We start from the raw sequence: 27,364 nt of genomic DNA on the forward strand, positions 1-27,364 counted from the left end.
CTTCTGGAACATTCTCCCGGCGCCCCACTCGGCGCGCCATACCGGCCAGCCGGGGGTTCACAGTGTCTGCGCTGGGGCCTGTCCTGCCCCGCGGACCGCGGGCCGCACGCCGGGGGCACTGGCCCGGCTCCTGTCTGCTCGCGGCGGCTCACAACGGGTTAAGCGGTGCTCGCCTCCAAGGCTGCGTTCATCGCCCCATCCCTTCCCTCCCCCGTCTCCAGTGCCCCCACTCGCTCCTCCCGTCTCGGGCTCCCTGTCCCCAGCAAAAGCCGCAATCTCCCTGCTGTCGCGTCCTCCTGGGCACGGCGCACGCGGGACCCGCCCAGGCCGGGAAGCTGCGCCGATGGAGACCCGAGCTGGAGGAACGCCGCCGCCCGGACTCTCGGGCAGGGACCCCTAGACGGAGCCGCAGGCGGGAGCCCGGCACGCACGGGGTTAAAGGCGCCGCGGCCGTCAGAGGAGCCGGGCCCCGCGCCGCGTGCGCTCCGGCCCGCCCTGCCAGCGCCGTGCCCGGCGCTCGGCTCCGGGGAGCGCAGCGGCGCGCGAGCCGGGAGGCGGCGGAGCGCGCAGCTGGCGTGGGGACCTCCCCGCAACGCAGCCGGGTCTGCAACCGGAGCCGCGGAGTCGAAGCCCAGCGGCGTGGAGCCCGCGAGCGCAGCCCTCTCTTCCCGCGCCTGGGCCCGCGACCGCGCGGCGGGATGTTCTCAGGGGCGCGCCCTGGGCGCTGAGACCGAGCCTGGCGTGCGGCTGCATTTCCCTCTTCCGGGGCACTCCGGCCGTTGGCTCCACCGATGTGACGCCCTCCCTGCGGAAGGATGGGGATCTTTCTGGCATATGTCGGATTCGTCGTCTTCTCTGTGTTCTGCGTGCAGCAGGGGCTTTCTTCCCAGGGTAAGTCCGTGCCCAGCGGCCGCTCCTGCCGCGTCCCTCACCGGGCGGGTGCGCCGGGTTCCTAGTAGGGGACAGGCGCTTGGGGTGTTACGCGTCGCGGTCCGTCTGGCATTTTTCTCCCAAGTTCATTAAAACGTGGGCAAGCGAGGCTGGAGGGGAAACCAAGCAGCGCCTGGCAGTGAGCGAGGCGGCTTCCCGGGCGAGCGCAGACACGGGCTTTTGTGCAGGTTGTATGAGCTGCTATCTGGGTGCGTGCACGGGGAGCCCTCGCCCGCACCCAGGCATCCCAGGGACCCTCCGCGGCCAGTGCTCCCTGCCCGCGCGGGCACGCTGGGCGCGGAGCGTCCCTCCCCGGGGTCCCGGAGTCTCCGTTGCCGAGTATTTATCTGAACCCCCAAGGAAAGGCACAGCCGGCGCTGCAGGCAGCGGTCGCGGAAGCACTTGTCCCGGACTTCGCTGCCTGCAGTGGTCGCTCGGCACCGCCAGCAGCTCTCAGCTGCGGGAATGACCGCATTCCTTGTGTGATCAGAGGCCGAGCCCTGCTTCCGGCGGGGGCAGAAAAGTCCCTCTCGGATAGGAGTCCTTGGCGGCTCCCGTTTCCGTTGAGTATAATTCAGTTCCAATCCACTAGAGAGCATCTGTGGATTTCATAAGATTTGGGAAGGATGCACTCATGGTGTCTGTCCATCGTTAAAAAGTGAGGGGTGCATCCGACCGAAATGATTCCTGCAGTCCCCAAGGGAGCGCACTGACCGGGCGCTTCCCTGCTCCAACCTTCCCAAGACCGCTTGGAGGGAACACTGGGCCACTCACAGAGCGCCTGAGTCCACAGAAGCGAGTTGAAAAAAAAATACGTGCGGGAGGAAGGGAACCGCTTGTTTTTGTGAGTGTCACCGGGCCCTTGAGTGTTGCCACCTGCAGTGTCAAGGTTGGAGGATGCCAGTGCAGTGGTCCTGGGGGGATCCTGGGGGTGTGGTGGCTGTGTCCCCAGAATGTGGATTTCCAAGACACGAGCTTTGTGAGAACAAGTACTAAGGTTATTTTGGAAAGGAAGAAATACACGCAGCTTAGGAGAGCAACTGCAGGCTCGGCTCGGGGCAGAAGGAGCCCTGCTCGGACGCATCAGGAATGCGTGCACCGACAGGGCGCCGCGGGCACGCTGAGCAGGCTGCCCAGTGCCCGGGAGTCACGGGTTGTTGAGCAACTTGGGGCCCTGGGTATGCTGCACCCCCAGACAGGCTGTCTACACCGCACCTCCCCGGACCTGTTTGTGGGGTGCAGCGGCCCCACCGGGTATCTGGATCCGACCTGGCTGGGAGACGGTGGTCGCCATGCTTGTCACTGGATCTGAAGCAAAGGGGTTTGGGCCTGGTAGCAAAAATAAGGCAGGTGATCGGGAGGCCAGGCCGGAGGGGCTGTCACGGAGGGGTTTGTTGCTGGCTTTCTTTTAAGTCAGGAAAAAACAGCGCGCTCTCAAGGGACGAGGCCTGCGAGGGTGGCGCGGACGCGACAACGGGACGCGTCTCTGTTTTGCAGCGAAATTCACGGAGTTTCCGCGGAACGTGACGGCCAGCGAGGGGCAGAACGTGGAGATGTCGTGCGCCTTCCAGAGCGGCTCCGCCTCGCTCTACCTGGAGATCCAGTGGTGGTTCCTGCGGGGCCCCGGCGGCCTGGAGCCCGCCGCCGAGGCGGCCGGCGCGCAGGTAGCGGCCGCGGCGCTCGCGCGCCCGAGGGACGCCCCCCACCCGCACTCCCCGGCCGGGTGTCCTGGGATGAGCGACGCCCGGGACGTCGGCGGCTGAGCCCGATGTGCTCTGGCGACGCCAGACTGGACCCAGAGAGAAGTCCTGCCCGGCACGAGTGGGAAGCGGGCCCCGGGCGCCCTGCGGTGGCGCCGGTCCTAGGACGCTCCCCGTCTGCCTCCGGACGGTGGCGTGGGGCAGGGGGTCCTGTGGGAGAGGTCTCCACACCTGCACCCGGCCAGTTCTGTCACCACCGCCGCCCCTGGGGGCGCGGGGGCGCGGGGGAGGGGTCGAGGGAGCGGAAAGGGGGGGGCCGGGAGGGGGCCACGGGGGCGCGGAGCCCCGCGGGAGGCCGTGGTCGTGGACACGGACACTCGCGCCCCCGCCCGCCCTGGCGCCATCCCCGCGGTCGCGGTCGCGGCCACGCAGCGGGACGCACCCGGCCGTGCCGCGGCCCCGCAGCGCAGTCTCACGCGGCGGGCGGCGCGGGCACGAGGCGCTGCGCGCCGCGGGCGCTCCTCGCCCCTGAGCGGGCGCGTGCTTGTCCCGCAGGTGGAGCTCCTGCCGGACCGAGACCCGGACAGCGACGGCACCAAGATCAGCGTGAGTGTCCGGCGGGCCCCGGGGTTAACTGAAACGCGTTTGGATTTGCAGTTTGCACGCGCGCGGGGTGTCCTTACCCCGCTGGGTCACCGGAGTGGAAGCGCACGTAGTCCCTAAGTCGAGTTTCAGGTTTTAGTCAGGGGAATCAACAGCCAGACTCGATATGCCTCAGGGAGGTCGCGAGACGCCGCCAACGTGAAGAGCCCGTGGAGAAGGCGGGAAGCATCCGGGGATCTGGGGAGAAGGCGGGAAGCATCCGGGGATCTGGGGAGAAGGCGCGAAGCATCCGGGGATCTGGGGAGAAGGCACGAAGCATCCGGGGATCTGGGGAGAAGGCGCGAAGCATCCGGGGCTGCGGGGTTGCGATGACAGAAAGCGGCGGGACCTGAGCGCTCCCCCGCGGCTCGGGCCCCTTCCAAGTAGTGCGAATCCCAAAGCTGACGTCACCGCCCACCCCCATTGCAAACACCTGCACGCGCAGGTGGCCACTCCACCGGTTACTGCTTTTAATAGTTGTGAAAGGAAGAAAGATGGAAAAACTAAGTGTACCTCAAAGGTTAGGGTTAGGTTGTTGCTTTAAGTTGACAATACCGTCTAAGGACATTACTGGCGGAAATCGCTGTCTGAGGAGAACGGGGATCCCCCAGGCCTAAATACAATTCGAAGGTTTGTTTCTGGGAGTCTGAAAATCCCGTGGTTCTAGATGTAGAGGACATTCACTCAGGCTCTGACAGCATGTCCGTGATATAGGTAGAAGGTTATTTCACAACCAAGAGTGTAAAATCTGTACACAAATTCTGGAATCGAAATGAGTGATCTCAATAGGGATGAAATACCAAAGAAAAATAAAATATAGACCAGAAATTAATGTGTAGTTCATAAAATCAGTGACTTTTTAGAAAATTTTAGCTTCATTTATTCTTGTGTCACAGAAACTGTTGGTTTCATATAATGCCAGAAAAGTTTATTGGTAAAGTCAGTTAACACTTTTTCTTAAGCCTTTCATGTCACATGCCCAGTCAGAATTAGGCCACCTGCTGACCATTGCAGGTGGTCACCCCTGCTCCATCACCCAGAGGCCCGCAGTGGTGAAGGCCTTGTCCATCCTGACGTTCAGACACTTACCTACCGATGGTGTTCATCTTCACCAGCAGTCCCCAAAATCTAGGGAGTGGAAAACCATTCTAGATCCAAACTCAGGCAGGACACATCTGTTGTTTTGCTTACCATCTGTGTGGCTTTATGTGTTTATCCTAAGCCTGCAGTTATTAACTTAGAGTGCTGGGGAGCTTGGGTCACATCCTGATCCCCGCTCCACCCTGGAGATGTAGACCTGATATTACTGCATTAATACAAGAGAGCCTTGAAGGAACACCCAGGTAATCTTAATGTTCAAGCAGCACTGACAATTACTGACCCAAACCACTAAGACTGTTTACCCAACTGTAAAATGGGATTATAAAGTTTACTTCATTTGGAGAATGTATTTGAAGCTATTAATTTTCCATTATTGTAGAGCATCCATACATTTACATGGTTTTTTTTGTATCCACACAAGTACATGCTTATGGTTATAGTCCACATGGAAACTTTTTGTATATATACCTCTGTATTATGTAAAAAAAGATGAACAGTTCTCAAGTTTTCTTAATTATTTATGGTCATTTGAAAGCTAAGTGGACCATTAACAAAATAAATAACATTCTGCCCCTTCACTTTTTTCTCTTTCAAAACAAACCAACTCCTTAAATCTTGAATGTCTTATGAACTCCATCTTTTTTCTGTCAAACCCAGACAATAGATGATGTAATATCAAATCTAACTATACAGATAAAGTACATATATATATATACATATGTAATATTTCAAATACTTTGTGGAGAATTAAAAAGTCCATTTTGATGCAAAAATTATGGAAGCTACATATGTTTTTTTTACAATAAGTATCGCCACAGACTTTTTGAAGATGCCTCATTATGTATAATGCAGTCATATATAGTATCTAATATTACACATATTAGATAAATGGTCTTGCTATTCATCTGGTAGAAATTATTGAAAGAAATAAAAGAGCCTAAGGGTTGAAAATCAGACCCAACCCATGATTAATTGGTGCATTAGCACAAAGTCCCTGTAACAGCAGGAGTATTTCTCATTTCCGGGGGTATTAATCTGTACTCTGGGTCCCATGACTATCAGCAAGACTGCAATCAAAGTTTGAGCAGAAAAATATTTAACATCCCAGTGTATTTTCACTGCATCTTTAGCAGTCATCCCAACGTGGGGGTAATAGTACACTCTGAAACCACAAGACCAGCAGGCTATTTGTGTGACCTCTGAAGTTCAGCAGGTCAGTCGATAACCAACAGTGGTCTTGCCAGGTTAGGATTCACCCATCAGAGTTCATCAGCCAGAGGCCAATCCCATGATGGCAGAATGACAGAGCTGCTACTGGAACTTGGGACATGAGGACCACATGTCTGATGGCCTCTGGCACTGTTTGTGTTGAACTAACTAGTAGAGATCCCTAGAGCCTATGAGCCAGTTCTAAGTAGAGGAATAAATGAGACCTTCAGTCCTGGCGTTAAGGAAGTGAAAAGCCCCTTGTCTGTGGCTATAAGGCCATCAACACCCTTTATTTTTCTAGCAGTAGCCAGCTCCGGATACAAAGTGAAAACAAAGCCACTTGATGTAGCACTTTACTTTTTACCTGCAATTTTTCAGACAGTGAAAGTCCAAGGCAATGACATCTCCCACAAGCTTCAGATTTCCAAAGTGAGAAAAAAGGATGAAGGCTTGTATGAGTGCAGGGTGACGGACGCCAACTACGGGGAGCTTCAGGAACACAAGGCCCAGGCCTACCTGAAGGTCAATGCCAACAGCCATGCCCGGAGGATGCAGGCCTTTGAGGCCTCGCCCATGTGGCTACAAGACACGAAGCCCCGCAAAAACGCCTCTGCAGCGGCTCCCAGCAGCATGCACAGCTCTGCCACCCAGCGAGCACACGCCACCTCCAGCCCTCACGCAGTAGCCAGGATCCCCAAGCAAAGTCCACAATCAGGTATGGAAACCCACTCTGAGCCTTTTGCTTTCTCCCACACAGCCCCTCTCCAGGAAGGTCAGGTAGAGAGATTTGTATGTGACAGTTTGACAGTGGGAGTCCTGGTTGGGTGGGAATGGTGAGGAGACAGGAGCCATGGCAAGCCTGAGACTGGCAGGCCCTGGGAATGTGAATCTGCCCATTAGTCCCTGGCAGGCTTCAAATCCAGGGGATCTGAGAGCTGGATTTTTTTTCTTTGCCTGTATTTACACATTATAAGAACAATAAATCATGTAATGTTATATTATAAATGCACATTCATTTCCTGTACAGATTTATGTATCAATAATGACCCAAATTGCAAAGCTCCCACTTAATCAAAATGTAAATGAATGAGACACACATCATCCACCTTTTCAGCCACACACAGCGTTAAGCAGGACTGTTAGGGTTTTGATCGTGGAGGAGAAACTTCAGCTGCCTGTGATGGAAGCAATGGTGGTGATGGGAGGGAGGGAAGGAGGGCCGTGGAAGGCAGTAAGTGGTGCAGCAATAAGGCAGCTCCTGCAGATGCACCTCCAATGCCAATTTAGAAGCTTAGTCACACATTTCCTCAGTCAGCTGTGCAAGTTAAAGCTGTTCTGAATAGAATTAATTTATGCACTCATTCAGCCAATGGAAACTCACTGAAGTTTTAACCTTGATGTAGGATAAAGGCTTCTTGGAATAAGAGCCCCCTCGGTAGTCCTAATTGTTTCAGACACTGGACATAATATCACAGGAAAAAGAGCACAAAAATACTTAACTCATCCTTCTTGATGTTTTTCCTTTTACATTTTATCACTGAAGCAATGGCTGGTAATAGGGAATTACATGACTAACACTAAAGGTCTCATCAGCCACTTAATAAAAAAAAAAACTTTGGTCGCTTTACCAGGATGTTTTCTGAGCTACATTTATATCAGAAATTATCCTGAGTATGCATCAAATACAATCATTTATCAAAAAGAAGGCAACACACACATTTAAGCCCTCGCTTGTGAACAGTGGTTTTAAAATAATGTATGCCAGCATGTAGAAGCTTTGTGTCCTCAGGGATCTGGCTATCAGATTGGTAGGGAGCTTGATTTAGGGTCCCTGCAAGCTTTCTATGCTCTTAAACACAGACGAGCAACAGTCCTAGCATGTCCTGGTCCTGACAATTTATGTCTGGCTGATGAACAGATAGCTTAGCATCTCTGAACCCCTTTGGCTTTGTCTTATTTTCCTCTTTATTGTCTCTGTTTCCCAAATTAAAGGACAAAACAAGCTTAGATAATAATGGTTTTCTTGTATATGAATAGTCTACACCCACATCTGTATCTTAGTTACGATTTTGTCTCCCATCTTTAATATGGCTTTGTTAGCATTGTGATTGGTGCTCCCCTGACAGTTTTCAGATAGAAGGTACTGCTCATCCCATCCAGCCACTCACCCTGCTGTTAGGGACTCCTCACTTTTTCCAGAATTGAGGGAGAAAGGAGAGAATAGGTACAGGCTTGTGGAACCCTGGGGTCACGAGGAGCCTTTCTCACTGGAAATCCTTGCTCCCAGCAAAGCTTAATCTGAAGTTCTCAAGATGTTTAACTTCCATTTTTTCTACAAATGAATACTGGAAAACATTTTATATTTTTTATCAACATTTTCCAATTTCGATTTCAAAAGCTGAGATGGTCCAGCCTCTCATACAATTTAGTTGTAAGTTTCTGGGCTTACACGACTGTGGTTCTGTAACACAGAACCTGGGATGGATATTTATGTGTGATATTCACTGCATAGTCACATCCTGATCTGTAATTTTTTATGGTTCTCCAGATTACATTCAAAAAAGCTCATTTCAGTACCCATGTTTCATTTAATCATTCATTTGTTCCTTCCATCACTTTAAGGAACTCATACACCAGACACAGGCATACAAAAGGAGATGACTCACTCCTTGTGCTCTGGGACTTTTTGTTAATTTCACTTAATGCCCATCTTTCTTGTCTTATTCTATTTTAGGCAATACATGGTTGAGGTATCAGAGTTAACGTCTGGCTTTCATAGCCAGAAAGCATTGCCAGCGTGTTATGTTTTGCCTTTGACCCAGAGGTGAGCCTTACCTGCAGGGTGTGAGGCACTGCAGGGTCAGCCTGTGTTGCAGAAGCTGCTGATGTGGCCTTCCATTTTCATCATAGCATTTGTCCTAGCCAACTACTGTGTCAGACTGAACTACCCAACTCTTAATTCATAATATTTTTCTATCAAAGAAGTTCTGTGTCTTTGTGAAGAGAAAGCATTAGCTGAAAATTTCTTTAGATAAAATCTCCAAATGGCTATACAGTTAACTTGATCAGTTTCCCTATAGAAGAAACTCACATGTAGAGGAAGATGAAGGGACATCTACAACCACACATGTGCCACAAGCATGGTACAGTTTTCCCTGTCATTGGCCATGGCCATTCTGAGATACTTTTCTAGAAGTTAGCAAGCATGTGACAGATATCTCCTGTTTGAAACTGCTTTTGTAAATTTTTTCATAAATTATAAATTCTTACCTCTTGAGATTATTTCAGTTCTACCTCCATTTTGCAATAAACAGGACAAAATACCAAAAAAAAGGTAAATCAGGCAGATAAAGAAATCTTGGTTCTTGTCCTCCCCTGTCTCCTCTGCAGTTCTGTTAAGCTCTCTCTAGTGTTGGTCCCATGACCAATGTCATCCCTATCAAACCTGTCTCCCCTCCCTTTTCCTCTTCGCACAATGCTCGGAGAGAGAATGCCAATAAATAGGATGTGTGGGGACAGCAACACATGGAATTAGCAGCTGAAGAGGTATTCTGTGCAAGAACGGTCAGAGGGCACCTTGGAAGAAGGGGTGTGAACAGTTGCGAGTGTTTGTACGAGAAAAACAGTGAGAAGAGCATGATGTTCAGTACAGTGGCATGTGAGAAGTCACTGGGCTCAGTTCCCTCTCAGTCCCCAGCGTGAAGACTCCCAGTTCCCCTCGCTGCGCTAAAGCCATCTGGACCCAACCCGCCCCCAGATCCCCAGTCTTCCAGAAGCGAGACGTGCCCTGCAGACCACCTGCACAGTCCTTCATGTGTTGTCCCCATCTGTCTGCCTTCTGCTGACCCCTCCCATTCTTTCTCAGGCAGGGACACTGGGAGCACTGCCCTGCTCCATCCTGGCTGCCTGGATCTTCCCAAGGAGGTGGACAGACATGGATGTCTGTGCCCTCTATAAGGGGCAGTCAGTCCTCTCAGCCTCACCTCCCTGGCCTCCTCCCCCTGCCAGTGCCACCACAGATGCCCTCTTGCACTTGCACACCCATGACTCATCCTTCAGCTTTTGCCCATCACTCCTGGATGCTACCTGTGTCTCCTCCACTGGCTCCCCATCTGCTGACCCAGCAGTTCCCCCTCGGCTCCATAATGTCATCCTCTTCCCATCCTCCATCTCCTGGTCTTCTCATCTGTTTCATGGATTTGGCTAGTAGCTTTCTGTTAGAAAATCTTCCATTCATGTTTCCACTTCAGATCTGTTTCTGGAGACCCAGATGCAGCCCACACACCTTGTGGCAGATTAGAGAAAGCTGCACACCTGCTGATGCTCCACTCATTGGGAGGGGAGCCTGTTTCCTCCCCCTATTGGGCTAGCCTTGACCACTGTAGCCAGTAAGCCATGAAGAACTGAGAGTGTGTCAATCCCAGACCTAGACTTCAGGGAACCAAAGCCACCTGAGATGCTCCCTGGGAAAGCCCAACCAAGGCACCGTGCCTTGCAGCCGAGTAAGATTCTTGGACTCCCAGCTACCCAGTGACTCTCCTGTAGCAAGCATCTGCAGCTTGAGCCCACCAGAGCCCAACACACTCAAAGCTGGGGGTGCTGACCAGTGGTCTGCTTAAGGTGCAGAGTTCAGGGTAGATTGTTGCAGAGCAGGAAATAGCAGACCACGTTGCTGTCTCATCTGTCCCACCAAAAAGCACTGTGTCCCCGTGTTCCCAAACTGATTGCCTCATCCCAGTCCCGGCTCTGAAGGAAACCTTGAGCATATTCTTAATTCCTCCATTGCCGCTGAATTAGGCATTGAGTCCCCATCATCCTCATCTCCCAAAAACATCGTGACAAATGGCAGCTTTCTGTCCACCAGCCCCACCATTGTTCTCAGCACAGCCACTGGCTTTCCTCTCTGTTCTGCCCCCTCCTACCTCCCGTGTCAGCTCCAATTCAGAGAAATTATCACAACTATTCCAAGGCACTGCCACAGTGTTGAATCTGATTCCAGCCCTGTGTCTTCTGAATTCCTAATTCTGACGCTCAGTCTTCCTACCTGGTGTTTAGTGTTTCCAGGTGCTTTCTGCAAATGCTGTTTTCTTTTGCTTGCATGAGTTGCCCCTCCCCACCCAACCCCATTGGCTGAGTTCTGACTCAAAGGCACAGCCCTTCAGAGAGCTCTCTCCTATTCTCTGAGTGAGACTTGGCTGTGACTTCCCACGTGGCTCCTGCAGCAGCAATGGCTGACCCTTCCTTGCAGTCTTGTTATGCTTTCCATTTTGGGATTAGCTGCCTTTCCTGCACCAAGCCCTGCCTTCTGGGAAAAAAAAAAACAAGCTCTGGCAGGGAGAGACGGCTGGTCACCCTCATTCTGGGACTGCATCTCAGTCCTCCAGGTGCCCAGAACAGATGGAGTTTGTGTTTGGGATGACACAAAAAGAGAGAGACAATGTGCCTTTGTTTTATATCCCTTTCCTTATAATTATGTAAGCAGATCATTTTCCCAGTTCCGAAACTGACCAAAACCCTCTAACAATATTTCCCAAAGTGTGGGGGCCAAATGCTCATTCATATTCCAAGGCTCCACCCAACACCAGTCTGAGTGTGGAGCCAGAAGTAGGTGTGTTTACGTTCGGCAAAGTAAGAGAGTAATTAGCTTTAACAGTTTTTGTGTGTGAGAACGTGTCTAGCCATTGGCTGTAAGGTGTGTCGGCATGCACTGTACAGACCTGTTGTGTTGCCAGTTCTTGTTTAGAGACCCTCTTGCCTTTATTTTTCTGGTGTAGGTGGGCTTTTGCAAAGCTGTTCTCAGACGTGTGATCAACTGCTGGTGTCTGTAGGTGAGCTGGCCCTGCTGCGTGTGGGGTCCCTGACCGCTCATCAGGAAAAGTGGTCTCTGAACGCTGCACACCAACACTGCCTTTTCACCAGGCTGTGTCTGAGTGTCAAGAAGCACCTGCCATTCCCACTTGAGAAGTCAGGCAAACAGGGCAGCTTTCCAGAGTGGAAGGTTCAGCAGGGGAATCTGAGAGCAGGTTTCAGGGATGTTAGGAGGAGGGAGATGAAGGCAGATTGATTCAGGCCTTAGTGTTGACATTGGTTTAAATGATCCAGCTTGGCTGCTCACACAGGTTAAATTAATGGGATCATTGCTAGTCTGTCAGTTAAGAGGCGCTGTGTAAATCACGTGTCTGTGAATAAGATGAAAAACAGATTTGAGGCCATGGTTTGGACAATCCAAGTCAAGGAATCTGCTAGAGCCAGGTTTGAACTGGAATTTTTTAGATTAAGAGTTTATTCTGGTTAATTTCCTGCAAAGCGTTTTTAGCTTTACTCATGGAAATGCAGTCACTAGCTGGGCCTTTAAACCAAGGCCTATCTGTAGGCTGGGAAGGCTTTTCCTTCCCTGGTGGCCGTGACAAGATTCCCCTGTGACTGCATTTGAGGCATCACCTGTGTTTGAGGGGACAAGAAGCAGAATTCGCTGTGTCTTTACCTCATGTTTCCAGGGATTTCATGGTCCATGGGATTACAGGAGCAGCCATGGAGTGGCTTCCCAAGGTTCTTGCAAAGACTCCACTCCATGGGTCAAAGTAACCCTAACCCTAGAGCAGGAAGGAAGAGCAGGTGCTCCTCCCCTCACTTTCCCCATGGGTACTGGAGCACGGATACCTTTGTCTCATACAACAGGGGGCACAGGTGAAGTGCAGAGGTGCTGCCCAGGCCTCTCCCATGGGTGCCAGTACAGGTGAGAGCTCCCAAAAGCTGATCAAGGGGATGGCTTCCCCGCTCTGCCACAGAGCAATTAGAGATACATCGGAAACATAAGTGTGAGGATATTTGTAAAAGCCTCAGAGAGAATGAAATGGGAGCAGGAACCAGTAATAAAGATGTCATTTATGATGCTGGAGAGCTACACACTTGCTTCCAGACTCACCCTGGACAGTGGGAACTGCCAGTGAGCGGGTCTGAGTCACTCTTGTGGGGAGCAGCCCGGACTGGACTGAGTTACTGGAATTAAGACTTATTCTATGCATCTGCTCTCCCACAATATGGCGCTGGGAGAGAAGTAAACAGCTTCCGCACAGCTGCCTCCAGTTCAACTAATAAACTGTAGGACTTGCTCCTGATTGGAGAGCAGCGTACTCGGCGTGTGGGCAGCCGAGTTAGGATTGGCGGAGGAGGACTATAAAGGAGGAGAGAGACGGCATGCACTAGGAACATCTAAGGGGAACATCTAGCTGAAGGAACACCCGTGCAGCCCCCGAGAAAGCCGGCCGGCGGTGTGCCGCTCCCCTGCGGAAGTGGGGAATGTGGCCAGGGGGAACTGCCCTTCCACGGAGGTGGAAGGGATAGTAGCCAACCCGGGAAGAACCAGCAGCAAACCCGGGGAGGGCCGAGCAGACGAAAGAACAGCGCAGGGTCCTGTGTCGTTCCCCCACGAAGACGGGGAGCGACATAATGGTGCCGTGACTCGGATATGAAGCCTAGGCAGGGCTTAGTGTCGTTCCTCCACGAAGAGGGGGAGCGACATAATGGTGCCGTGACTCGGATAGGAAACTTAGGACGGATAGGAAACCTAGGACGGATAGGAAACTTAGGAGGGAAGAAACGGGAAGAAGTGGAAAATATCGGAGAGAGAGACTAGCAAACAGCCTAGGGAAAAGCCGGACGAAAAGGGTGCCGGAAGAAGCTGTTGAAAGCCTAGGCATAGACTCAGATACGGACTACGGGGGGAAGCTGGGAGAAATCTCTAAGGTCGAAAGCAAAAGTGAAAGCTAGAACAAACAGACTCGGATGCGGACTGTGGGGAGAGGCCAGGAGAAATGAAGGAGGAATATTGTTGGAGGAAAGCTTGGGGAAACATACCGGGTAGAGAAAAATGTTAGGGAAATTGAAGCCGCGGGGGGCAGGCCGAGGCGGATACGAAAGCCACTTTGGGATTCTCAAGTTAGCCCGGGAATGGGGGGCGAAAAGTTGAAACCAGAAGCTGAAACGTAAGCCAGATTGGGATCCGTCTGATTAGCCCGGGGAGCAAAGGACGGGAAGCCAAATCGTGGGGCGGAGACGTAAGCTGGGTTGAATTCGCCAGGCTAGCCCGGGGAACTTAGATGGAATGCTAGTGGCGGACACGTAAACTACGCTGTGTTACTCGCGGAAGCCGCCGCGTGCAGAGAGAGCATGGGGCGTGAATAGATAGGGAACGGGGCTGGCGCGAGGCCGTGGTGCGGACGCGAAGGGCGTGGAGACCGCGGAGCGCGCGAAGCCAAGCCGCGCAAAGCCGGGAAGCTGCGCAGATGAGAGAGGCGCGGGCTGAAGCGGCTCAGCCGGGAAGCCGCCGAGAAGTAGCCTCGGGGCGGGCAGCGGGAAGCTGCGGGGATAAGAGAAACAGAAGTTTAGAAGTAAGATGAGAGAAATAGGAATGCTGGAAGATAGAAGTAAAATGGGAGAAATAGGAATGCCCGGAGATAGAGAAATAGAAAGGCCTCCCTACAACACTGCACTGTGAGAGCTTGGATTCGGTCTGCCTGATTAAGTGAGGCGATGAGCACCTGCGGCGGCTAGCAGCTTATGCGCCGCAGGTCACCGAAGACAGGCACGAATTAACATCAGTAAGGCTTCCCCCACAATACAACAATTAGGAGGCTTGGATTCGGTCTGCCTAATTAAGGCGGTAAGCGCCAGCAGGCGGCTCGACCAGAGTGTGAGCCGCAGGTCACCGAACACAGGCACGCATCAGCGCCTAAAAACCTCCTCACAACATGGCGAAGAGAGGACCCGGATTCGGTTTGCCTGATTGATAGGACTTGTAAGAGCCCGTGGCAACTCTAGCAAGTAGAGCAGAGTGTGTGCCGCGGGACACCGAAGACAGGCGCGTATCAACGCCAAAAATAAAAAGAAAGGGGGATCTGTGGGGAGCAGCCCGGACTGGACTGAGTTACTGGAATTAAGACTTATTCTATGCATCTGCTCTCCCACAATATGGCGCTGGGAGAGAAGTAAACAGCTTCCGCACAGCTGCCTCCAGTTCAACTAATAAACTGTAGGACTTGCTCCTGATTGGAGAGCAGCGTACTCGGCGTGTGGGCAGCCGAGTTGGGATTGGCGGAGGAGGACTATAAAGGAGGAGAGAGACGGCATGCACCGGGAACATCTATGGGGAACATCTAAGGGAACCCGTGCAGCCCCCGAGAAAGCCGGCCGGCGGTGTGCCGCTCCCCTGCGGAAGTGGGGAATGTGGCCAGGGGGAACTGCCCTTCCACGGAGGTGGAAGGGATAGTAGCCAACCCGGAAAGAACCAGCAGCAAACCCGGGGAGGGCCGAGCAGACGAAAGAACAGCGCAGGGTCCTGTGTCGTTCCTCCATGAAGAGGGGGAGCGACATAATGGTGCCGTGACTCGGATATGAAGCCCAGGCAGGGTTTAGTGTCGTTCCCCCATGAAGACGGGGAGCGACAACTCTGGTCCTCAGTGCCCTGGTTTATGAAGCTGGTCTACAAACGCCCATGCCACGGGGATCCCCAGGTTGCAGGGTAAACCTGCACGGGATGAACCTATGATGTGAAAGCACACTATTCAGTAACCACAATTTAAGAGGATACTCAGTATAAATAGAGATTAAAGAAAATATCAAGAAGACTGGAAAAAGCTAAAAAATCTGATTAATTAAAAAATAGAAAAGGATTTATTTAATTAATAAATGTCAAAAGGAAAATCACAGTGTATAATTTATGCCCAAATGAGCTCTGATTAAAATTAAAAAGATAGGGCCGGCGCTATGGCATAGCCAATAATGCTGCTGCCTGCAGTGCCAGCATCCCACATGGTCTCTGGTTTGCATTCCACCGGTCCACTTCTGATCCAGCTCTCTGCTGTGGCCTGGGAGACCAGTGGAAGATGGCCCATGTCCTTGGGCCCCTGCACCCGCGTGGGAGACCTGGAAGAAGCTCCTGGCTCCTGGCTCCTGGCTTCAGATCAGCGCGGCTCCGGCCATTGTGGCCATCTGAAGTGATGGCCAGTGCATAGGAGTGAATCAGTGGATAGGAGACGTCTATCTCTCTCTCTGCCTCTGCCTCTCTGTAACACTGCCTTTCAAATGAAATAAATAAATCTTTTTTAAAAATTAAATTAAAAAGCTAAGCCAAAAAGAGAAATCAAATATAGGAAGATTAGCATAAAATCAGAGGTCTGAGGCTTTGAAGGTTTAATGTTACACAATAATTTACAAAGGCAGATGGCATTTTACTATAAATAATCTAACATATTATTTAAATAAAATGTAACCAAAAAGTGAAGCAACCAACAAGGAAATATTTGGGTCTAATACTTAAGAAAGTAAGTAAAATTATCAGCATTTACATTTTGATTATGATTGTATAGTGTGCTGCAACCCCCTGGAGATGCCAGAAGTGGGCATGGGATCTGAGTGGTGACCAGGCACATGTGCAGCCTGTTTGCACCTCTGCATTACAGCAGTGTCCAAACAGAAAATGCCAGGGCATCGCAGCAGCTCCTCTATAATTGCAGTCACGAAGAATGTAAAATACGTAGGCTTTCTGCATAGAAATGACAGCAGCAAACAAGTAGTGTAAGATGAGAACTTACTGAGAGAACTTAGTAAACATGCTGTGTGCTTGGGTGGCCATTCTCAGTATTGTAATTATGATGGGTTTTTAGAAGCATTTATAGAATTGATAAGTCTCAGTCAAAACCTCTGTTCATTTTTCTCTTGTTTGACGCATGTCATTTAAGCCAAGAATTTTTTTTAATTTTTATCTTTTTAAATGTTTATTTGTTTTCATCTAGTTGGAATGCAGAGAGAGAGAGAGAGAGAATTAAAGACATGGATCTTTGATCTGCTGGTTTACTTCCCCAAATGCCTGTAACAGCCAGTGCTGGGCCAGGTGGAAGCCAGGAGCCGGGAGCTCCATCTTGGTCTCCCATGTGAGTGCAAGAGCCCAAGTCTTGGACTGTCTTCTGCTTTCTCTCAGGATGCACTAGCAGGAAGCTCGATCAAAAGCAGAGGACCCAGGGCGGTGAACCTTCAGCATCAGCTCAACCTGCTGTGCCACAGTGCCAGCCCTGAAAACAGTGTTTTCTTTTTTAAGACTTATTTATTTGAAAGGCAGAGTTACAGAGAGGTAGAGGCAGAGAGAGAGAGAGAGAGAGAGAGAGAGGGAGGTTGGTCTTCCATCCACTGGTTCACTCCTGAGATGGACGCAACAGCTGGATCTGCCTGGATCCGAAGGCAGGAACCAGGAGCTTCCTCTGGGTCTCCCACGCCAGTGCAGGGACCCCATCACTTGGGCTGTCTTCCACTGCTTTCCCAGGCGATAACAGAGAGCTGGATGGAAAGTGGAGCAGCCAGGACTTGAGCCCTTATGGGATGCTGGCACTGCAGGCAGAGCTTTACCCCCATACCACAGTTCCGGCCACAGCAAATAGTTTTTAAGTCAATGGGTATCAGCCAGGTTGCAGTGACTCAGGTGTTGTGTGTGTTGCCACCTGTGCTGTGAATCCACTCTTTCCTTCCCAGAGAGCTGTGGCAGGAAAGGTCAGCCACATGGCCTTGGCTGGCCCATGTATCCCTGAAATTGCTCTTCTGGGAGGGGGTTCCCAGGAGATCTGCAGTCAGACTCACCAACAGCCTTGCTCGTCACAGTTTTTGTGTACCTAGAGATGTGCTAATGAAGAGAGTAGAGAAGTTGCCTAATGAATGTGTTAAAACATACAGTGAATGTTAAGTAGCTTCTAGACTCATGTTTTCAAAGAAAGTTTCTTGACTTTAGAAAAAACTCAATACATAACATGAAAAATATAGAATACAAAGTCTTTAAGCAGAAATATGTGCCCTATAAAACTTGCGCAAGGAAGATCAAAATGTACAGTAGAGGTCAAGAAAAGTAATGATTTTTTTAATTTCCTGGTTATTTTATTTTTATTTCTAACACTTGCACAATGACACTTAATTTGTTATAAAAAAAAAAAGAGTTAAAATCTCCCAGATTCCAAAATGACAGGCGGGTATCTCATGAGTAAGAACATAGCAAATGTGTGAAATATATTCAACAAATAAAAGGAAGCCAAGTAAAAATAATGGCTTTGTGGGTTATAGAGATTGTGGCAAAATATATATGCATGTGTGTACACATGAACATGTGTGCATATACATACACACATACTGCCCATGTGTAATACACGTGAGCAAATAAAGTGCTGCTGTAAAAAAGAAGTACTCAGAAGTTTCTAGAGATACCAGAAAGAAAAGGTTTGGGCTCCTGGTCACTGGAGGGCCAGTTTTTGAGAAACAAGAATTGATACAAGGAAATGGGTTCATTCAAGAGGCTGGCAGCTTTGCACAAAAGTGCAGATTCTCAGGTGAGTTAGCTGGGTCTCAGGAGGGCCTGCAGGTCAGTGCCGGAAGCTGCGTGGCAGTGTCCCTGTGCTCCAGCTTGGCTCTGCAGCTGGAAGGGATCCTCCCTTTGGCTTTGGGCTTGATGGTGGCAAATTCCTTCCTTACTCGAGATCCTGCTGTATTAGCTGCCCTCCTGTGGCCAGTCCCTGAATTCCTAAGCGAACTTCATTTATCCATTTGGACACTGACTACTCAGAGTCAGCAATTAGCTATTGATAAGCAGAATACAAAATGAGGAGAAAATGTTTTCTCTTTAGTTGTGGTTACACTATAGTATTGAAATTAGGAACTTTATATTTTATTACAACTTGCTTCCTGTGAGCTGAGGAAATGATCGGACCACCAAATTAGTCTTTGTTTTCCAAGCAAGATTCTAGGCATAAAGCAGCATCTTCTACAGCCCTAATTATTTCTAATTAGACAAATGTATATGCTATGAAGAAAATTTTCATTCACTCTATTTCAAACTACTAAAAATAACATGAGAGTTTTAAAGAAAAAATTGTGTCTTTGTAATGTTAATGTCATTATAGCACCTAGCACTGTTTTAGCATGTAATTAGAATTAAATAAATATTCAGGGATTAAGAAATTGTGTTTTGGCTTATGTGCAGTGTGAAACCCTTGTGATGATTATGCCACCGCTAGGAATGTGTGTCAGTTCTTATGCAACTTGGTCAGGCTGTAAGAAAACAGACTCAGAAGACCTGTGTAACAATGGCCAGAAAAGATGGGAACACAGCACCTGGCCGTGTCTCGTTGGGCCCTGACAGCAGCTGTGGTGGTAGCTTGCTGCAGTGGTGTTGACAGGTTGTGCCAGGGAATCTGATTGACTCTCCTGACACCAGCTGATTTCTGTCCTTTTATTTTTAGTCTTAATAAATAGGATATGGATACCAAAAAGCCTGCTTTAAAATCTCTAATTATGTAATTCTGACATCTAGAAAACAATTTCTGTTTTAAAGATAATTTGTAAAACATCCTAATAATTCAAAAAATACAAACTTGAAAAATTACATGTAAAATCTAAAGACATTTCCCTTTGGTTCAAACAAGTGTGTCCCCTGGAACATAAAACAGTATTATTGTACATCCAGATGGCATTGGGTCCTCAAATAATTAATTCCTCAAAACCACATGTTGTTGTAGCAGATATTTTAATTGAGGCACATTCTTTATACCTTATGATGGCTTCTTTACTCTTCACTTCAGAAGATGGGTGGAATTGAAAGCACATCCTCACAGCTGTGTTTCTTTCCTTCTCCCTATTTTTTCTGAGTTCCTCAGTTGCCATTTCTAAAAGTATGGCCTGTTTTTCCTCCTGCGATGAGAGATTCTTCTCTGATAGCATTGGAGATGAGGGTCTATCATAACAGGCCAAAAGAAGTGTGAGAAGAGAGATTCTTTATTTCATAAGTTAGTGAGCTATTGCTCAAAAACTCAGCCAAACAAGACCCTCCTTCCCTATTGCAGAGATTATGAAAGTGCATTTTTCTGGCCTCTCACCTTAGTGGTCAGTTGTCCACTCTGACTTCCTTAGGGCAATGTTTTCTGGCTATCCTGGGACAGGGGCTTTGGGTGCACAGTACCAGCAGGTAAGCCACTACACATGATGCCAGCTCATCCTACTTCATTCCTTAACCCAAATGCCCTTCCATACACCCTTCGTCGAATTCAGCATCACCTAGCATTATCAGTGCAACAAAGCCACCTGTGTGGAGTACCTAATATGGAATTTGTGGTCATTCAAATAAAGTTTAAATTAATGTGTATGTTTGCATTGTAAATAAAAAGTTAGCTAATTAAGAATGAAAGCATAATGCAGGAAGCATATGTAAAATCCGTGACTAGATAGTTTTAAGCACTTTTGCAGGATTTCTTTGCCTAACTGATGGAAATTATATAGCATTCTTATTCTGTACTAAAGCGGTGTGTATGGAATTACATATACAGATGTGAATGTGATGTTGCAACTTCATTCTTGAAACAGTTTATTTTTCTGGTGATTTCTATTCTCCCTTCCATTTTGTCAGAGCTCTTGTATTTCCATATATTGTAATAGGCAGAACTGGGGAAGTATAGAGTTTTCAGCATGAGAAATGCAGATGAGTTGGTGGCAAGTTAATGTGCAGCATCAGATGAAACGGAACGCCTCTCAGCTGCTCACTGCCTGCTGACTGTCCATTCTCAGGGAACATTCCCTGCCTGAGATGTAATTTTGTAGCCTCCGGGGTTCAAGGTCAGAGGCACAGACATGTTGCTGCTGTCATAGTCATCCTGCCCGCACGTAATCAGTCCTTATGCATGGACGCCTTAGCAGAGAGCAGCCGCATTGCTGCCACGTGCCTGGTTTTCAGTGTCCAGAAGGTGAATGTCCTGGCGGTGAGCCAGAGTCTGGAGCACTCTGACCGACGGGGTATGGCCAGGAGGCCTGCCGTGGAGATCTCCTGTGATGGGTCCTGCACCGCCCTGGTCGCACCCAGAAGCCTCATGACTCAACAGGGCAGTGGACTGGTTGAGAAGGGGAGTTTTACCCAGCTGCCACCAACATGCCAGGGATAGTAAAAACAGACGGCTTGGGTGTTACATCAAAAGGAAGCACATTTCTTTTAAAAAATAGATTTCTGGAAGAAATTGACACTGTCCCTTAAGAATTCCCATGAAAAGACATTCTTTTCAAGAAATGATAGGAGAAAACCACCCTATCTTGTGACCTTTCCCCCCAGGCAGTGGTTTGAGATATGCAGACCCGCGTAAGAATTGCATTAAAAGGCAACTCAGATTTTCTCACTCAACTACTTTGGTCTCTCAGAGCTGGCATCTGTCATGGAAAAGAAGTGTGTCTGAGGGGCCTGTCCAGGGAGCGGTGATGGACAGTCGACTTTCTGTGAGCTGGACCTCTGCACACACAGCCAGGGCTCGACGCTGCTGCTTTTGCTCTGGGGGGCTTTCCACTTTCAGGTTTGTTCATCTGAGGAGCATCCTTAACGCTCCCTTCTGCAAAGCAGAGGTCGGCGGGGATACCATGGAGCACAGGGGAGGGAACTCAGCTCGCTCTGCACTGGATGCGCAAGAAGAGGAGGAGGAGAAAGGCCCATCCTGAGGACGGAAGCTGTGAATGAGGACCCTGCCCCATAGCTAACAACTGAGGGCTGTGGTTTTGCAGGAATCCTGCCTGTCAGACGATGGGCAAAGCTGAGAGCCGGTAAAATTCATGTGTGATACAATTTTGAGGTCATCGCCTCGATTTCCATTTTTGTTAGACGGGCTTCCCCCGGTAGCCTCAAGCCCTGGTTGTCATCCCCTCCCTGTCACTTGGACAATCCACTTAACTTTTCTTGGTTCTGGGCTCTCAAGTTTAAATCAAAAACTTGTGAAACAGAGTTCTCAGAGACACATCAAAGCATTGGTAGAGCCACATGTCACTGAACTATTCAAGTGAATTCAGGGGAACCTTTAAGCTCTAAATGTCTCTAATGGGATAAGTTCAAAATACTGTTACATCCTAAGACGATACTGCATAACAAACAAAGCAAGCTTTACAGTTAAGGTTTTGGTAAACCAAGATGGGTGATATTTTCCTACCCAGTACACCTTGGAGTTGGGGGAAGTTGTCTGCAGTTGGTCACATCTGGTGCATTCTTTCTGGATGGGCTGGCACGGTCCACCTAGCAGCTTCATGCATTGGTGCAGTGCTGCTGCCTCAGGGAGCTGAAAGGCCCCTGCTCTCCGTTGGCCTCACTGTTGCTGGTGCCTTGTTTTTATGTATTGGCTTTGCCCACCCTCAATTCTTCACATAGCCCCGGGTGTCATTCTGTCTCACCAAGACGCATTTTCTTGGTCTGTGGATCCATACATAGGCTATTGAGAGAATGAACCAAGATCATGGACAAAAGGTCCCTACTGTGTGTTGCCTGGCACATGGCAGACCCCCATGTTTTCTGTGTTCTGGAGATTAATGTGAGCAAGAGATGAAAACATCTGTGATGAATCCAGCAGGGCCTTCTTCCAGCCTCGTGATCCTGGGCACAGGAAGAAGGGATGTGCACAAGGGGCTTTGCTTCCTTTAGGCCAAGCAGAGGGCCCTGGAACAGGGACCAGGGAGACACCTGGCTGCTGCACTGGGAGACAATGCAACTGGAACACTGCTGGCCTGGCTGCTGCTGATGCTGTGCTGGCTACAACTGTGGTTGGATCGCTTTCAGTTTTGCTTTTTCTTCTTAAGGAAATGGATGGAATATCTATTATTCTCTGAAGTAATAGTGATGGTGAAGACAGCATCTTTGGGGCTTCCCTGTCTTTCCTGTTGGCCACAGTCTGTTGAAAAGGGTGACATGAGCTCTCCATCTTGCAGGAAGAGTGAAGGGGGTGAAGGAGGGACTGCGTCCTCTAGAGAGAATTCTATCCCATGGCCTTTACCAAGTTCAGGACAGCCTCCTCCTTGCATGCATGGTGCCCACTCCCAGCGGGCACCTCTGATCTCAGGTACACAAACGAAAGGCAGCATTACTTGTAGAGCTTCAGGATGTCCTGCCGTGCTCTGTGCCCAGGGGAAGTCCCTGGTCCTATGGCTCTGCTTCCAGCTGGGTGTGGAACCTGCAGGCTTCCTGCCAGGATGTAGAAGGCAGAATCCCAACCTCACTTCTTGTGTGCTTATATACGGAGGCCAAAGTTTAAAACTCCTGGCTTTGTTTTGGAGAGTAATGGGGGGAAATGGCTAGAATTTTCCCTGCTTGCTTTTAATGAGCTAATGGTGTACTAATATGAAGCAAGATGAATACCATGAATTACAAGCAGTGTAGGCCATGGGAGAGGCAAAGACAAAACCTTGCTGAGGCTCCAAGCAGGGGCTGAGGGGCATCTGGTGAGACAGACAAGACAATGCAGCTACACCTGGGGCTGCATTTAGGGGTACCCAGGCACAGAGTTCAAGAAACCACATAAGATAGATGGCCCCCAACACTCTGATAGGAAAGCATAATAATACACGAGCAGCTATTATGCTCATGTTAGTGAATTGTGTACCTGATGGCAGTCTAAAATCTCCGCAGCTTTAGCATTTTCTTTATAATGCACACATCCCCAGTTCATAATACACAGGTGAACCACGCTTTAACTTGCACACGCTGGATGCAGGATGGGATACAGTGGGTCAGAATGAAGCAGCTGTCCTCAGTGGGGCACTTGGACAATGGCAATGCCACGAAGGCTTGAGTGACAGGGAAAGGCCAGCGTGCAGCATGGCACAGTGTCAGCAACCCTGAGCCAATCTGCAAGGTCCACATTGAAAAGGAAGCCATTATTTCACCAAATATCTTTCAAAGAGTACATGGTTTTATTGTTAGCTTTTTTTAAAGCCTTTCTTTAACACCAGGTATATTTTGTATCAAATCAAGTACTACTAACTACTTAGGGAGCCTAATAATAACTTTTTTATATCTGTTGAATCCCTGTCCAAAAGATAACAATATGTGCTTAACTTTGGAAAGCTGTGATGCTCGTGTGGTCCGTAGGTTGCGTGTGTCGTCCTGGCAGGGTCTCTGAACCTGGAGCTGTTGACCTGAAGCAGGCTGTGCCTTCCTCACCTGGCCCTTCTTCATACAGGCACTCACCCCAGAGCCACTCCCAGTTGTCACTGGGCTCCTGGGGAGACACTAAATACCCTCCTACAGGTGGGCTACACACCTTCCAAAATGGCAAACCAGTGGCAACACTGTGGCACCCTGATAGGAAACCAGTGATTCAGGCTCATATTAGATGCCTCATATAGCAATATTTTGTTTTAATACAGATCAGTATCTTATATTTATTCTGCAGTGGCTTTTGGGGAGCGAGGGCCTCTGCTTCCTTTGTTTCCTTTGCATTGTGGAGCTACCTGTGTTTCAGTGGAAGGCCTGGAAAGGTTGGCTTTCCCCACTGTTAGCTCTTCAAACCCCTCCAGCCTTTCTCCAACAAATAAATAGAGAGAAATGCTTGGAACCCCATCACATATCTGTTTCTTTACTAATAAAGGTATTTAATATATCAATTTTGGCTAGAAGTTTACTGGACATCTAGTTACTTCCCTTCAGTAATCTTGGGAAGAACTTCCAGTTCTAACAGCAGTAACTTTTCATCAGACTTTGAAGATCACTGAGAAAGATCCTTTTCTGAAGCAAATGCCATGGCAGTGCTCACCCTCACTCACAAAGACACACACACACACACACACACACACCCCTCCCCATCTCCTGGAGGCTGGTGGGTTTTGTTGTGCGAATGTAGCAGGAAACCAATACAGGAACAACTAAGTGACCCACAAGGAATTAGCAAGAGAAAAGGTTTGAATTTGTGTCTCTCGATGTTCCCAGCCGTGGGATGGCAATGATTGCAAACAGGCAAAACCCCAGCGACTCCCGGGACTGAAATACTTTGTATGTGTTGTTGTTTGCAGTGCATGCCAAGACACTCATGAGCACCAGAGCCAAGCTGGCGAGCTAATTAAATTATAAATGTATGTATTTAAACAGCCTAATAAGGAGCATTGGAAATCTTCAAGATGAGCGAATATCTTATAACTTCTTCCGCAGGTGCGAGGATAGCTACAAGCCATGGACTTTCTGTCCTGCTTCTTGTTTGTGGCTTTGTGAAGGGTGCTTTGCTTTAATCTAAAGTGCTGACTTTTTTCCAATATCACTTTCTCTTCTTAAAGCAAAGAGCAAATCGCCTGTAAAATCTACGGAGCGGACAGCAAAGTTGACCCTAAACTCCAAGCACCACTCTGCACCCACTGTACTCTAATATCCTACCCAAGGAGCGCCTGCTTCCGGAGCATAAACGAAGAGGCTATCACATGCTTTGTTGATGATATTTTCTTTGGCAAATCACCTGATCTTTTATTTCAAGAGAATTAGTGTGAAGTGATAGGATGTTTTCTAATAGCAAGATCTATTTTTTTTTTCCTTTTCTTTCGGCAACTGAAAGTCATCATTTCACTGACTACTCAGGGGTTGGCCAGAACATCATCGGAATAAACATTCACACTGTGGATACCGTTGGTTTCCTACTAAAAGGCCCATTGTCTACAAAAAAACAAACAGATCAAAATGCTACAGAGCATAAACTACCATCAGCTAAAGCCCCCAGATGGGGACAAGAACAAAATCACCAACACTACACGTCGACAAGAACATTAAGCAAAGAATATTAAAAGAAAGATTTTTTGTTTTCCCCTTTTTTCTTGGAATTTTTCTGCTTTTTCATGATTGCAGTTCGTGTTCTGTGGTGGCAAGCACTGATTATGGCCAATCCCTGTCAATCCTGGGAGGTTTCTATATAAATACATTTTAAGTGTTCTATATTTCAACGTGTTTTCATTCATTTTGCAATTCCTGTATATGCAAACCTGACAAATTCTGTAAATTGCTTACAGTATGTGTGATATAGCTTCAAAATAGATACACTATGAACCTCATGCAAGCTGATTTTCATCGTTATATATAAATATATACATATGGATATCTACATGATCAGCCATCAGCCAACTTTTTTTGGCAGAGCATTTGTTTTTCATTTATAATTCATGCACTATGTGAGTTTCATAATGCATTGTTTCACTTCCATGGTTTGACAGCTACAGATGGAAAATGCATATTCAAAATTGTGTCAGTCTCTGATAAATGAATTAAGTTTTTCTGTGTGTGTGCTACACTGGAATTTGCTGTGTTCTTTTATTATGTGTGGTGTTCACTGAGGAGTGAGGGTCTTCTGACTGTAGAATGTATACTGTCTGGCTTTGACAGCTCTCCTTGCATTATTATCATTGCTGCTGTCAAAAGGAATGTTGTTTCCAAAAAATTTTCACCGGAGGCAGAGGTGGGCAAAGCCCCCATGATTCCCGGCTTCATGGAAGAACACCTAGTGCCATGGTTCCAAATGCTGCTTCCTTAGATCTTTGTGAACTTTCGTTGTGTTGTCATGCTGTTATTTGCTGCTAATTATATGTTAATATCGCCTAACTAAAAATTAAAATTTGGTTGTTGGCTAATATAATATGCAAAAGGCAACTGGAAATCTCTGACTCTAAAGAAGATAATGTGTGCAGCTTTCACTAGGTAAAGGAATTTTAATTCTAAATATTCCAACTTTGTTGGCTGTATGATAATTTGGACCTTTTTAAGAACTGTTTGTTTTCTCCTCTGGCAAGGGACACAGAACCGTTCATGTGTTCCATGTATACTGTGCATAGACATGGCTTAAGAAAGAAATGACCTCAGTTTTCCTTCCAGAGAGATTCTGCCATTTTCTTTCATTACAAAACCAGAAAGTCATCTGTGGGAATCATCTGCTGCATGCTGAGGTCTAACCTGAAGCTGAAGGCAGTGAATATCTCTGCTTTCAAAGGTAAATGCATTTTCTGTGGCCCAGTTACAAGCAATGTTTATATTTTCATGATATTCTTGACATTACTTTCTGAGAAATACTGTTCACGCTTAATCTTTTATTGTTATGTTTTGTGTTGATTTATGATTTCAGTCTAATGAGAAAAATAAAGGTTTTGATTGCGCTATTTTATTAACTTAGAAATGTATTTTCTTTCAAATATTAATATTTTAAATGAATAAAATAGTGGAAGAACATATATATATGTAGATATATATCATCTATTAAAATCTATCAGGTCTTTTCTTTAAAGATTACATACATTAAAGCCTAAATTAATACACAGATTCAGTCAAATTCAATCAAGCTGGGAAAATCCTCCAGGTAATGTATTTTTACATGAGATGGGTTGGTTCTAGAGCTCTTCAGACTTGTGCCTGTATCTCCGCTGTATTCACAGTTTTAATAAAGATCACATGCTAGTTTGGGAAAAGTTCTCGTGCGACTCATTGTATCAGTGTCCAAGGTGATGAGGACCCATTTTTCATTGTGCTACCAGCTTGCTGGCCACAGTGGCATACGTCTATTTACATGAAGTTCAGAAACTTGATTTGGAACTTTAAGTACTAAAACAAAAATCATAATGAATTGAGATGTTTTAGTGGTTTTCACCTTACACTGTATCTCTCTGGGACTTCATATGCAGTTATGACTGGAAATGAAAAAGACTGAAAAGTAATGGATCTGACATTCTTAATCTTTTTTTTATTATTATTATTTTTTGACAGGCAGAGTGGACAGTGAGAGAGAGAGACAGAGAGAAAGGTCTTCCTTTGCTGTTGGTTCACCCTCCAATGGCCGCCGCGGCTGGCGCGCTGCGGCCGGCGCACCGCGCTGATCTGATGGCAGGAGCCAGGTACTTCTCCTGGTCTCCCATGGGGTGCAGGGCCCAAGTACTTGGGCCATCCTCCACTGCACTCCTGGGCCACAGCAGAGAGCTGGCCTGGAAGAGGGGCAACC

The 27,364-nt window shown here is 48.2% G+C and overlaps 1 protein-coding gene across 5 annotated transcripts; it reads left to right on the forward strand.

The window, feature by feature from the left end:
- Nucleotides 1-26,535, forward strand: VSTM2A (V-set and transmembrane domain containing 2A). Of its 5 annotated transcripts, none has more exons than XM_051853135.3 (5): nucleotides 1-891; nucleotides 2,428-2,594; nucleotides 3,186-3,236; nucleotides 5,961-6,297; nucleotides 24,675-26,535. In XM_051853135.3, exons 1-5 carry the CDS (start codon nucleotides 816-818, stop codon nucleotides 24,761-24,763), a joined length of 720 nt encoding a protein of 239 aa, XP_051709095.3. In that variant the 5' UTR covers nucleotides 1-815; the 3' UTR covers nucleotides 24,764-26,535. The 5 variants fall into 5 exon arrangements, with proteins under 5 accessions (XP_051709095.3, XP_089172122.1, XP_089172123.1 ...); XM_089315996.1 differs by having other exon boundaries at nucleotides 678-891; nucleotides 24,553-24,812; XM_089315997.1 differs by lacking the exon at nucleotides 24,675-26,535 and adding an exon at nucleotides 24,417-24,552 and having other exon boundaries at nucleotides 678-891.
- The last annotated feature ends 829 nt before the right edge of the window (nucleotides 26,536-27,364 follow it).

Source organism: Oryctolagus cuniculus, chromosome 16, assembly GCF_051225735.1.
Source record: "Oryctolagus cuniculus isolate XC-2025 breed Fujian yellow rabbit chromosome 16, ASM5122573v1, whole genome shotgun sequence".
Lineage (NCBI taxonomy): Eukaryota > Metazoa > Chordata > Mammalia > Lagomorpha > Leporidae > Oryctolagus > Oryctolagus cuniculus.

What these genes read in the sequence shown, in the direction of transcription:
- VSTM2A (XM_051853135.3), top strand. Translation starts at nt 816, where the DNA reads ATGGGGATCTTTCTGGCATATGTCGGATTCGTCGTCTTCTCTGTGTTC. An exon ending in GCGACGGCACCAAGATCAGC is followed by an intron (nt 3,237 to 5,960) that starts GTGAGTGTCCGG and finishes GCAATTTTTCAG; the next exon opens with ACAGTGAAAGTCCAAGGCAA. An exon ending in CAAGCAAAGTCCACAATCAG is followed by an intron (nt 6,298 to 24,674) that starts GTATGGAAACCC and finishes CTCTTCTTAAAG; the next exon opens with CAAAGAGCAAATCGCCTGTA.